The sequence below is a fragment of the Diabrotica virgifera genome, chromosome 6 (genome assembly GCF_917563875.1).
Source record: "Diabrotica virgifera virgifera chromosome 6, PGI_DIABVI_V3a".
NCBI classification, from domain to species: Eukaryota; Metazoa; Arthropoda; class Insecta; order Coleoptera; family Chrysomelidae; genus Diabrotica; species Diabrotica virgifera.
The window spans coordinates 142,565,887-142,579,086 of NC_065448.1; the positions used below are offsets into that span (position 1 = coordinate 142,565,887).

The window sequence follows — 13,200 nt, forward strand, 5'->3', positions numbered from 1 at the left end:
CGAAACATTTTTTAGAATTGTTAATACATGGCGCTTTAATTGGAAAAATACGATTTATTAGCGCCATCTATCAGAAATTTTAAAAAATGTTTCGAATAAATGTTGCTTAATTTTTTATGGCGAATCCGAATCTGCAATAAAAATCTATTTAAGATTTTAAAGTTACCCCCCACCCCACCTCCAGGGGGTGGGTTGGAGGGTCATGTTTGGTGTTATTCGATAGGTTTTCGAAAAAGATTAAAAATCTGTTTTTTGGTTTCTCATTTGGAAGTGTATTTCGTGAGATATTAGACCGTTTCTATAATTTACGTATGGTATCAGGATAAATCTTTTTTCCCAATTATAGCGCCATCTATCCACAGTTCAAAAAAATGTCTTGAATAAAAGTTGCCTACTTTTACGTAAAGAATACAAATTTGCAAGAAAAACTGGGGGTTTCCATTTGATATTTTAAAGTTACCCCCCACCCCACCTTCAGGGGGTGTAGTGGGGGTTGGTGTTTGGTGTCATTGGATAGATTTTTGAAAATGATTGAACAAGTATTTTTCAGTTTTTTGATCCGATGTTTAGTTCGCGAAATATTCCACCGTTCCGCTACTTTTGGGACACCCTATATATTTACTTTGCCATGCCATACACAGGCAGTTGAAAGATGCGTTAAGCTAGTGACTGAAGCTTCAAGTAAAGTGTGCGGACACAGTTCCAGAGACGGCTATATTAGAACCACATTATTGCATCGCTCAGCGATGCCAACGATTAAAATGAACAACAAGTGGTAGTCTTTCACAATCAGGTAGGGCCTTCCCAATCGGTCCGGATATTCTATAGTGCCTGTTGAATTTTCATCTAAGTGTTGGAAAAGGTGGCGGAATAGCAGTTCGTTGTAATGGAAAAGACAAATGCTCCATTGTAGAGGTCTTCCCACATGTATCTCTATTTGTGGTTGCACGAGCTTCGCTGGCATTCGTCACTTTCGCCTCGCCTCTCAGTAGTCTGCTGTTTTTGACGAAGCTGCGCGACCGAATTCCACTTGAATATCAAAATGTATCTTATATGCTTGGATTGTAAATATATTATTGTAATTGAATTAAACTATAGCATCTCTAAAAGTCGTATGATTAAATTGTACTAAACAATCAAACTTTGAAATTTTGGAAAAACTACTAATTTTACTCATTTTAAATTATGTTGCGCGACCGGAAGATATGAAACAAATGTATAATAAGTGCATTTATATTGATTTTACATACTTTTAGTAGTTAATTCATGGTATAGGAACGCAATTAAAACCATCTGGCATGTTTAAAAAAAATATGAAAAATTAAGGTTTTTCACAATTTTCGCTAACTTCGATGGCATTGCGCGACCGGAAGACAAATTATTAAAAAAATAATAATTAGTGCTTTTTTTAAGTCTATACCAATGGCAAGTTTTGCGCACTATAGCGATCTGAAATAAGAAAAAGTTTTTTTCGAACCACCCTAACGCCCACAGCTCGAATGATTCTAGTTTTTTCATTGATGCCGCATTCAAGGTCCAAGCTTTCATACCATAAAACAGAGTCGAGAAAACGTAGCACCTAGCCAACCTAACTCTTAGCTCTAACTTCAAATCTCTTGTGCAGAGCACTTTTCTCATTTTGTTAAAATTTGCTCTAGCCTTTTCTATTCTTATTTTTATTTCCTGGAAGTAATAACCTGTGGAGTTAATCATTGTTCCAAGATTAGACCAGGGCGCATCTGTAAAAATATTAGTATATTTGGACGTTGAGAGGTGACTTATATTTTTTGCAGAAATTGATTGAAAATTACTCATATAATAATATTTGACTTATCCTCCCACTCAAAAAGGTCCGGAACATTGTTTAAATAATCAAAATGTCAAAAAATGAAGGAAAAATTCGATTTTTTTCTTCGTTTTTTGATTATAACTTTGAAAGTATTCATTTCTGAGAAAAGTTGTAGTGACATAAAAGTTGCGCAATTAAATTTCCTACAATATAGAATTCGTTAAAAATTTTAAAAATTGTCACCCTTGTTGCAAAATAGCAATAATTGCGAAAAAAACGATAAAAAAACAAGTATTCGCATTTTACGTTTTTCAACCATTTATGCTACACTTAGGACTTTCATATTTTACCAAGAAAAACTTTATGATATAAGAAAACAATACTGTGAATTTCATTAAGATCGGCATTCCAATGACCTTTGATAATTATTGACAAATTTTAATTTTTAGTACATTTCGATATAAATAAATAAATTTGTTTATTGCAAAATAAAAACACATGCTCTGTCCCTTGAAATAACCCTTTTTTTTGCAAAAACTTTCTTTGTTCATATATTTTAAGTTAGAGAATAAACGTTTATTATTTTTAAACATATGCAACTGTTTAAACAATATTTCAGAAACAATAATCAAATTAGTTTGATTTTTGTGGAATTAAAATATTAAAATACAACAAAATACTGCAAGCGCCAGTTAACTTGGCGACAGCGAATACGCACAACGACACTAAGACTGATGATCATCCCATAAGCCACTGTGCAATGCGTCTCGCCAAGTTAACTGGCGCTTGCAGTATAGTGTAAGAAAATAATATATTAGATAAAGATTTGAAGAAATTTTGGTGGAAATCAACTTGTGTGAATCGAATACCGCTGTCCTGTGCGTAGCACCAAAATTTAATGTTTATTTAAAAAAATTCCTGACGCCGTGGTAGTTATTGGATTTTAATTTTAAAAATTGCAAAGGAAAGGTACGGTATACGTAAAAAAATTTCAACTTGCTATCTGCTTTATTTTCAGTCCTGCAACATTTTGAAAAAATGAATTTTTTTTGCGAAAGCTGGATTGCAAAATTTATTTTGCAAAATCTATTGCACCAATATTAATGAAATTTACAGTATTGTTTTACTATATTATATAGTTTTTCTGGGTAAAATATGAAGGTCCTAAGTGTAGCATAAATGGTTGAAAAACGTAAAATGCAAATAATTGTTTTTTATGGTTTTTTCGCAATTATTGCTGTTTTGCAACAAGGGTGACAATTTTTAAAATTTGTAACCAATCCTATATTGTAGGAAACTTAATTATGCAACTTTTATATCAGTACAACTTTTCTCGAAAGTGAATACTTTGAAAGTTATAATCAAAAAACGAAAAAAATAATCGAATTTTTCCATCATTTTATGACATTTTGATTATTTAAACAATTTAAACAAAATTTATTATTATAGGAGTTAATTCCAAGAAATTTCTGCAAAAAATATGAGTCACCTCTCAACGTCCATCTCAAAACAGATGCGCCCTGGAATAGATATGAATATTGGTCTACTCGTTCGACATTGGTTCCGTTTATGAAGATATTCTCGTTATTCCTTTGAATTTTTGATACAATAATAAAACAAAAATAAAAAATAGTTACACAAATTTTTCTAACAAATGAAATAAAGTTTTATTTAATTGTATGTAGATACAGAAATGTTATGATTTTTATCACATTTTCTAATTAACTACGGATTAAATAACATAAATTACAATAATTGAAAGATCCTTTTTAATAATTAAATATTGTATGATAGTAGAACTTTTTTTAAATTATCTTCCGTTGGTATAAAATTGTGTTTCAGGTATTGTTATGTAGCTATAATTACAAAATTTTGAATCCAAAATTCATAATTTCAACAATATGTTAAATACAGTGCCTACTTCAACGGAGTCTGGTGCCAATTATCGGGTATTACGTTCTATTTTCTGCTAATATTATTCTACACATCTCTAAAACATAAAAAAAATGTGATATGTTTACATACTCAATTAATTCGTCTAAATATTGTTAAATTTATACTCCATTATGTTTTTAAATTTTGATTCCAAAAGAAAGTACATAATAGTCCATTCACTCACCGTAAAATATTGCAAAACTTGTTAATTTTAAAGAACCGCTTGGATTGACATGCAATTTGGAATACACATAGCTATTTATTTTTGTTCTCATAAAAAAGTTTCTAACATCAAACTTAAGCACGTTACGCTCAAAATAAAGTAGGTCCCTTTTTTTTGGTAAAAAAATCGTGATAATCACCCCCTAATTAGCTTTTCAAATGAAATTAATCGTTACCGCTTCACAAGTTGCTTCACTCGTTTAGGTATGTGTTCTTTATATGATCTGTAAGTTTCATTGGTTCAGAGTGCTTCTTTTTGAAAGGGCTATACTTTAAAGCTTGAAAGGACTTACGGACCCACAAGGATATATTATATACTCGTGATTAGTGACTCGTCCAAGTCCTTTCAAGCTTTCAAGTATAGCCTTTTCAAAAAGAAGCACCTTTGCATATTATGCAAATTTTGAACAGCCATATTTTAGTCAATTTTTGTCTTACAAAAAAACAGAAAATCAAAAATATTCAGAAAAGCAAAACCTTTATTTTTTTATTCTGTGATATAGATTTTTGGTATCACTAATAATGTTGTTAATTTAAAAAAAAATTTACTTTAAAACCAATTTTTTTCAAAAATAAGCACTTTGAACCGATGAAACTTACAGATCGTATAAAAGTATAAACATTGAGATGCTAATTATTAGGGAGTGATTTTCACGTTAAAAAAAAATTTAAAAAGTTGTAATTTATTTTTAATAATTTCTATTTGGAATTTAAAGAATGTGAAACTATTTTTCATTAGCTAAAACTAGCTTCTATTGGGTCTAGAAACCTCATATATACACTATTTTTTCCGTTTTAGTCCTGTCGCCGGGGGGGTACAACGGCCTACTTAATTCAGATGGACTTACCCAAGTTTTTTTTTTATGTATTTTGACCCGTAGAACACGAATTTTTTGGGTAAAAACAAAGAACTTGAGGAATTACGTAACAGCGATTTTTCGCAAAACAAAACATTTTTTTGTATTTTTTGGGTTATTCTCAGCAAAAAACGGTTTACAAGTTTTTTCGTAGGATGCATAGTTTTAGAGATAAACCCGGTTGAACTTTCAAAAAATCAAAAAAGTGCAATTTTTGAACCCGAATAACTTTTGATTAAAAAATAAAATAGCAATTCTGCATTTGAAAGTTCAAGTCAAATTCTATAGGTTTTGATTATTTGCATTGCTAAAAATTAAGTTTTTATTTGTTAAAGAAAGCCATAAACACATAGTGTTTCCCGTGCCCAATGCATGCGTTTTAATTTACGTAATCTACGTAGAAAATGTCTGTATGCGCGCCTACTCGTTCGATTTCAAATGGGAAATGCATTGAAAACATCATTCAATCACTATGTGTTTATAGCTTTGTTTAAAAATAAAAAAATTAATTTTTAGCAATGAAAGTAATCAAAACCGATAGAATTTGACTTGAACTTTCAAATGCGGTAAGCAGAATTGCTATTTTATTTTTCAGTCAAAAGTTATTCGGGTTCAAAAATTGCAATTTTTCGATTTTTTGAAAGTTCAACCGCGTTTATGTCGAAAACTATGCATCCTACGAAAAAACTTGTAAAAACATTTTTTGCTTAGAATGACCGAAAAAATACAAAACAATGTTTTGTTTTGCGAAAAATCGCTGTTATGTGATTCCTCAAGTTATTTGTTTATAACAATCTTATCGACATCCGGATCGACTGTTACCCAAAAAATTCGTGTTCTACGGGTCAAAATACATATAAAAATTTGGGTAAGTCCATCTGAATTAAGGAGGCCGATGTACCCCCACTGGCGACAGGACTATTTTTTATAGGCTATATTTTTGCGTTTTTTTTTCGATAAAATACTTATTTCTGAGTTCTTTGCGAAAAATCGTCTAAAAAGTGTTTTTTTTTTTATTGAAGAATGAACATATTCTCTCGCAAATATCTCGAAAAGTATTGACCTAGTGAAAAACACTATAGAACAGAAGTTGCTTAGAAGTCACATTATCCACTTCCGGACTTGATTTTAATGTATACTTTTCACCCCCGAGAAGGCCAAGCTCACTCCCAGGACAAATATCACTTTTTTTCTTTGACATGTTAGCTATGTGTATGCAAAATTTTATGTTAATTTAAGCGGTTCTTTAAAATTTGAAGCAAGAACCGTGAATAAATGGACTATAATTAAATGTTTCAAATTTATTAAACATAATATTTCCATACTGTGACTTGAAAGATATCGAAAATACACACTTACATTAACAGGAAGATGGAGACCAAGGAGGTTAGAAAATAATGTACAAAACATGTTTTGGACATTTAATATTATGCTTGTATTCTTTTAATTTTAAATTTTTCCTCAGTGAACTAAAGAATAAGTAATAGTAATTTTAATATTTTAGCTGTCGATGATCCCAAACAGGATGTTGTGAAAGCGATTCCTACACAGATTCCACCACCACATACTCTTTTAGGCCCTCCACCAGGCTTTACATCTTTTGGGCCACCGACTGGACAATTCCCTCCTTTTGGAATGCCACCGCCAGGACTTCCTGGTCCATGGCCAGGTGCTCCAGGCCAACCAGGTTGGCCTGTACCCCCTGGAGCACCATGGCCCATTCCACCAGCTTTATTTTCAGGTAAATAATTTCATATTGCATGATATTAATAACTAATAATTTTAATTTCCCAACCTAAATAAACGCATCGGAAAAGTCTAGGGATATTTTTATAGCATAATAAAATTAATAAAAATAAGTTCACGTGGTCGTTTAATTTCAATTGAATTTGTACAGTTACTCACCCTGTAGATTGTTGTGAGTAAAACATAACAACAAATGTGTTATTCTGAATTCGCTCAGTCGAGACACAACTGTCTAGTGACGTTGGTAATTTCTTTTTTGGGAAGTTAGGTTGCTAGACCTGACTGGAAATTACTACACAACCAAACATACCTGCTTATAGTCAATAAAATTAATAGTAAACATACATAAATAACATTAGTCCAGAGAAATAAGATTTTTCTCGTGACACATCCCCCTCCAGGCCGAAATTTTTTGAGTAGTATAGACATCTATAATAATAACCTATATGTTTCCTGCAGCCGATTTTGTTGATATACATAATACATAGTTATAAACAAATGAAGATCAAAAACGGTAAATTTTCGCTTTTTTCGTCTATTACCAAAAAGTTTAGCATTTTAAACAACTTTGAGAGTAAGAAACTCATAAATCGTATAAAAAACTTAATATGGCGTTCGCTGAATATGTCCCTCCTTATTGGTTGCTTAGAAAATTGCAAAATAAATCATAAAGTTTGAATTATTCATAACTTATGTAAAAATTAACTAAGAACCTTCTTATTACACTGAATGCTGGGACTTCTGGTGCTTAAATCACGGAATGGGACGTTTCGATGCCGCCGGTTCATCGCCGGCCGTTTCGATGCCGCCGGTTCATCGCCAGTCCATTTCATCGCCGTCATATCTCGCATTTCCTAGAATTCCTAATTAATACTAAAAATAACTAATAATTGTAACTGTCGAAAATTCGGAAATATATCAGATAGCGATTAATTGACTGGCGATGAATCGGCCGGCATCGGCATCGAACTGGCGGCATCGAAACGGCGGCGATGAAACGTCCTAGACCCCTTAAATCATACCCTAAATTTGAAAGAATAGTTTAAAAGTTATTTAATTTGTTTATCCCAATTTTTTTTTTGCAACACTATAAGTCAGAAAATGATGAGGTTACAGTAATACTTCGGACCGTTTATGAAAGAAGAACATTTATAGTATTAACTTAATTAAAAAAAATGACAAAAAATAATTTTAAACAGTGTAAAATTATTTTGCAAAAACATGTCGATTTTTTGCTTTTTATAAACAACCAGAATAACTTTTTAACCGTTACCCGTATAAAAATTATTTTTTCATATTTAGAAAGACTGAATTTTTATACACATTTAGAAAGAAAAACAATTGTCCTAAGACAATTAGGGACGAAGTTAGCCCCCCTTTTTTTTTAATTCACATGTTCTTGCAAAATAATTTTGCAATATTTAGAATTATTTTGTGTCATTTTTTATCAATTAAATTAATAGTGCAAATTTTCTTCTTTCCTAAACTATCCAAATATTACTGTAACTTCATCATTTTCTGACTTATAGTGTTGCAAAAAAAATTAATTTGGGATAAACAAATTAAATAACTTTTAAACTATTTGACCAATTGCTTTAAAATTTAGGGTATGATTTAAGCACCAGAAGTCTCAGCATTCTGTGTAATAAGAAGGTTCTAAGTTAATTTTTTCATTAGTTATGAATATTTATAAAAACTCAAAATTTATGATTTATTTTGCAATTTTCTAAGCAACCAATACGGACAGACATATTTAGCGAACGCCATATTGAAGTTTTTTTATACGATTTATGAGTTTCTTACTCTCAAAGTTGTTTAAAATGCTTAACTTTTTGGTAATAGACGAAAAAAGCGAAAATTTAGCGTTTTTTTATTTTTATTTGTTTAGAACTATGTATATCATCAAAATCGTCTGCAGGAAACATATAGGTTATTACTACAAATGTCCATACTACTCAAAAATTTTGGTTTCGGCCTAAAGGGGGTTGTGTCACCAATACGATATTTTTTTTCCTTATTTCTCTGAACTACATAAACCTTACGCCAATCAATAATTATTTATTTACACCTTTAAAATGTATTGGTAACAAATGAGAATATTATTTATTGTTCAAAATAAAAATATTTTGTAGAAATAAATTCCACGAAATTTTATGGATTTAGTATACACTTCCATTATTTCCAATAATTTTTCTTTTTTACATGAAAGATTAAGTTGATTTGAGCAGTTAAATAGTGTGAGGTAGGAATTGTGTTGTATGTTTCCTATTCCGAATGTGTCAAAATGAATCTCTTCTGAGCGAATTCAGTATAACGAATATTAGCTCTTTACAGGAGAGGGAAAACTATAGTTTTTATATTGCAGAAAATTTTCTGGTAGTTTCGATTTTGTTCATGCTATAAAGTTATTGTTTACTTAGTGCATTGAAAATCTTGTTTTTTATCATGGAACGACGTCATTTAACTTTGAATGAGATAAATAAGGCCGTAGGCCTTCTTCAATGTGGCATGCGATAAACTAATGTAGCTGAGCGCATCGGAGTCTCCCAAAGTGTTGTCAATAATTGTGGCGAAGTGTTTGTGACTCTGGATGTCCAGCCCAACGTCAGCTAGATCGTGAGCGCGCTACAACTGCAGTTCAAGACTGATTTTTAGTGTTAACCACTAGAAGATAATCAACAATTACAGCACCTGAATTAGTTAGCGACTTGCAGCGGTCACACAAGCAGCCTTATTAATAAACACGGACTAACGCCCGACTAACTTTAGTCCGAGGACTAAGTCAATACCATTCATTTTCCCTATTAATAAACAGCGACTAACGATGGCCTAAGCTAAACCCTCTCTAGTCTCGGACTAAAATTTAATCCGAGGTAATAGTAGGTTTAAACCGAGACTAACTTGACATTTTGTATTCATAACCTTACAAACTTGCTAAATGCATTATTTGCTTTTGCTTGCTTGTATAATAAATATATAATAACGTTATTATGTTATTATTGATAATGGAGAGATATTATTTTATTAATGATTTAAGATAATTAATAGACCAATTAAATGAGGTTAGAAATCAGCGGAACGATATTCCTCTTGTGAGTCACATCAAAATATACAAAATTATAAAAAAAATCTTTAGTTTAGAGAAATTAGAAGGTAAATTTAAAGTCAAATACCGATTTTCAAAAGGTACAGCAGTTAATATGAAATACAAAACAATAATACAATAATATAAAATATAAAACACCAGGTAGCACCTTCTCAGAACGAAGTCCAACAAAAATTAATTAAAATTTATGCAGAAATGGCACCGACCGAACAGCTGTTCGGTTTAGAGGAAAGAGAGGTTAAATCCTCTACATTTTCTTCTTTTTCGCAAAATTCTCTCCATTTCTCTTCTTTTTCGCAAGGGTTGCCAACATAAATTTGTTGTAACTAGGACTAAGGAAGGTTTAGTTAGTCCGAGCTTAGTCCGTGTTTATTAATGACAATCTTAAAATGAAGTTAGTACTCGCTTAATCTCGGACTAAGTAGTCCGAGACTAACGTTGGACTAAGCAATTTTTATTAATAAGGCTGAAGGTGTTTAATCTGAAATAATCATCATTCATATCCGATATTAAACAGTATATATTTATCACCTTGTATATCACATGAACCAATTTGTTATTATATTTACACATGTGTGGGCTACTAATTTCGTTAACTAATTGCAAATCGTAAACAATATATTTTGGAAATGATAAAAATCGCTGACTAAAGTAAAACTAATTACCTTTGTCTAATGTAAAGGCGGAGATACATATCCGCGCCGCGAACTCCGCGCCGTGTGAGCGCCGCGCGTTCGTGGCGCGGTTAATGTTCGTTAAAATTTTTCATTTTGACGAACCTTCCGCAATCCAGAGGAAACTTACGAACCTTTAGTAATTGTAGATAATTAGTATTAAATGTGGGTGCCTACATTGGATCCGTTTTTCTCCGATCAGATCAGATCCGATATCTGCCCACGGTACACGTGTACCGTGATATCGGCCGACGTCGGGAGTAGCATCTCCTATTCTCATCGAGAAGTGTTTGGTTTCATTCCAATTGGTTGCAAGTTTAGTTGCAAGTTGGTTGCAAGTTGCAAGTTGGTTGCAAGTTGGTTGCAAGTTGGTTGCAAGTTGGTTGCAAGTTGGTTGCAAGTTGGTTGCAAGTTAGTTGCAAGTTGGTTGAAAGTTGGTTGCAAGCTGGTTGCAAGTTGGTTGCAAGTGGGTTGCAAGTTGGAGGTTACAAGCTAACATGTTTAAATATATTCAATGTCATCATCTCCTTAACACATCTTCATCTGAACTCATTGTCGGTGGTCGGTGGTCGGAAGTTAACGGAACCAATGTAGGCACCCTCGCCGGAAAATCGGTCTATATCGGATCTGCTCTGATCGGAGAAATACGGATCCAATAGGGCTCTTCATCGATTGTCATTTGTTTCGAGCTTCTGTCATATGTTGTATAATCTGTGTATAATATTAATATACACGGATTATACGACATATGACAGAAGCTCGAAAAAATGACTGTGAATTAAAAGCCCTATGTAGGTGCCGCCTATCGGATCGGATCGCATCTGATCTGATCTGATCTGATCGCATCTGATCTGATCTGATCGGATCGGAGAATAACGGATCCAATGTAGGTGCGGCTTAAGACCAAATGTTTACCTTGTCAAAATCGTAAAAATTCTCGAATTTTAAGGGATTGTTTCAGTCCTGAAAATTGTAGGGACTACCTTTTTCGCTTTCCGGGGACACAATTAATTATAATATATCTGCTTGTTCCAACTGCGTTGCTTCACCAGAAACAAAGTTAAATTTTTAATTTATGAATGTTTTTTTTCTTATATTGATAACGATTTCCAAAGCGAAAGCCGAAACGTCAAGTAAGCTTGATTTCAAACTCGAATTGTGGCTTATGCCCAAATAAAATAGTAAATCTAATTTTGTATTTCTCACGCCGATAAGAATACAACAATGAAATGACCTTTTTTACATTGGTCCGCATGTATATTTTCTATTTCCTAGGATCCTACAATAATGATTTTCCACGGTAAACATCAATAAGTTTGATATTTCCTTCCGACCACTCCATTACTAACAAATATTCAACTCAGGCGCCCCAAAACCAACAAACCACTCGCAAACCCGTCCAAATACGTATTGCGAACCATCAAAGCATTTGTTGAAAAGCCGACAGAAGTTAGATCGTGGTGCGCCGTGTGCGAGCCGTTTTTGTGCCACTTGAAAACACGTACTAATCTAACAAACATGCTGCGCGCGAGCGGCTCTCACACCGAGCGGAGCGCATATGTATACCCGCCTTAAGCGACCAGGGGCCTCATGTCACCGATGACCCAAAATTAGATTCATTAAAACTATGATACCTCACCGAGAGGACGAAGTCTCAGTTTACATTTCATACGAAGCGTATTAATAAAGTAACGTCTCCCGGGAAACCTAGTGTCAGTTTACATAAATAAATTATCTACTTGCATTTGGTGTTTCACTAAAAGGCGATAGATCTACAGCTGAGCCCGAAGATTATACACAAGGTAACCATATTCCGTGATACTGTAGACGTTGATCTCCACAATTGAAGGCCATTGAGATGTCAACCTATATCCAGAGGCAATCACACTGCAAGATTAGAGTGTTGTCAAGAATATCAAAACTGTGATGTAAATGATTGTGCAACAGTTTTATTTTTTGACCAATCTAGGTTTTTAATTCATCCAGATTCTTGTAGTAAGAGTGTGGAGACAAACTGGAAATGTAGAACGCTTACACATACAGATGTGGTACAGTAATGGTATGGAGTGGAATAGTAGTCGGTGGCAGAACGGAACTCGCTTTTCCAAACCGCTTCCTTGTAGCTCAGCAGTACCTCGACACCATTATACAACCTATCGTTTTTCCGGTTGCTGATGTGGTTATTCAAAAATTCCACCTCATGCATGATAATTCTCGTCCACATGTCTCACGCCCAGTGATAGACTGGCTTACCAACGAAAATATTGATGTGTTGCCTTGGCCAGCACAAACCCCCAACCTGAATCCCATCGAACACATATGGGACATGCTTCAACAAAGAATTACTCCACATATGGGTAACATATACAAGCCGTTTCGTTTCCCAGAGCGTCTGATAGAAGATTAGCCAAACGTACCTCAACAGGATATTGACAATCTCATTTTGTATTCGCGGTGTGCAAGTACTTGGAAGGGATACGCGAAACGATCGTGCGCGAATAGCGGAGAAAAATTGCAACTTTCTTAAATAACTCATACTGTCAATTGAAATTGTCAAATTGACGTACATTTCATACCTATTGTCATTTAAGAAGAAAAATTATATATTGCTCCACAATATTGATATATGATATGCAATTATTATATAAAAGTAAATTTAATTAATTGTATTTTGCTTGCAGTACTGCATTTTAATAACTAATTTTATTTACTACATATAATTATTTACGTTTTAATAACATAACCTAAATCTTATTTTTTCTTCTTATTATTTTTTTGGACTATGGCCTTGACAATTATCCAGTAACCAGGACCATATGATTGACCAATATAATTAAAAGTCCGAATAAAAGTGTAGAGCGTAGAAACCAG

General features: G+C 33.1%; 1 protein-coding gene across 1 annotated transcript in view; it reads left to right on the top strand.

Annotated features, from left to right (window-relative positions):
* Positions 1–13,200, top strand: part of LOC114333681 (transcription elongation regulator 1) — a 139,034-nt gene that overhangs the window by 28,177 nt on the left and 97,657 nt on the right. Inside the window, exon 5 of the mRNA XM_028283622.2 lies at positions 6,308–6,544. Within this exon, the coding sequence (XP_028139423.1) occupies positions 6,308–6,544 (237 nt within the window). The remainder of the gene's footprint in view (positions 1–6,307; positions 6,545–13,200) is intronic.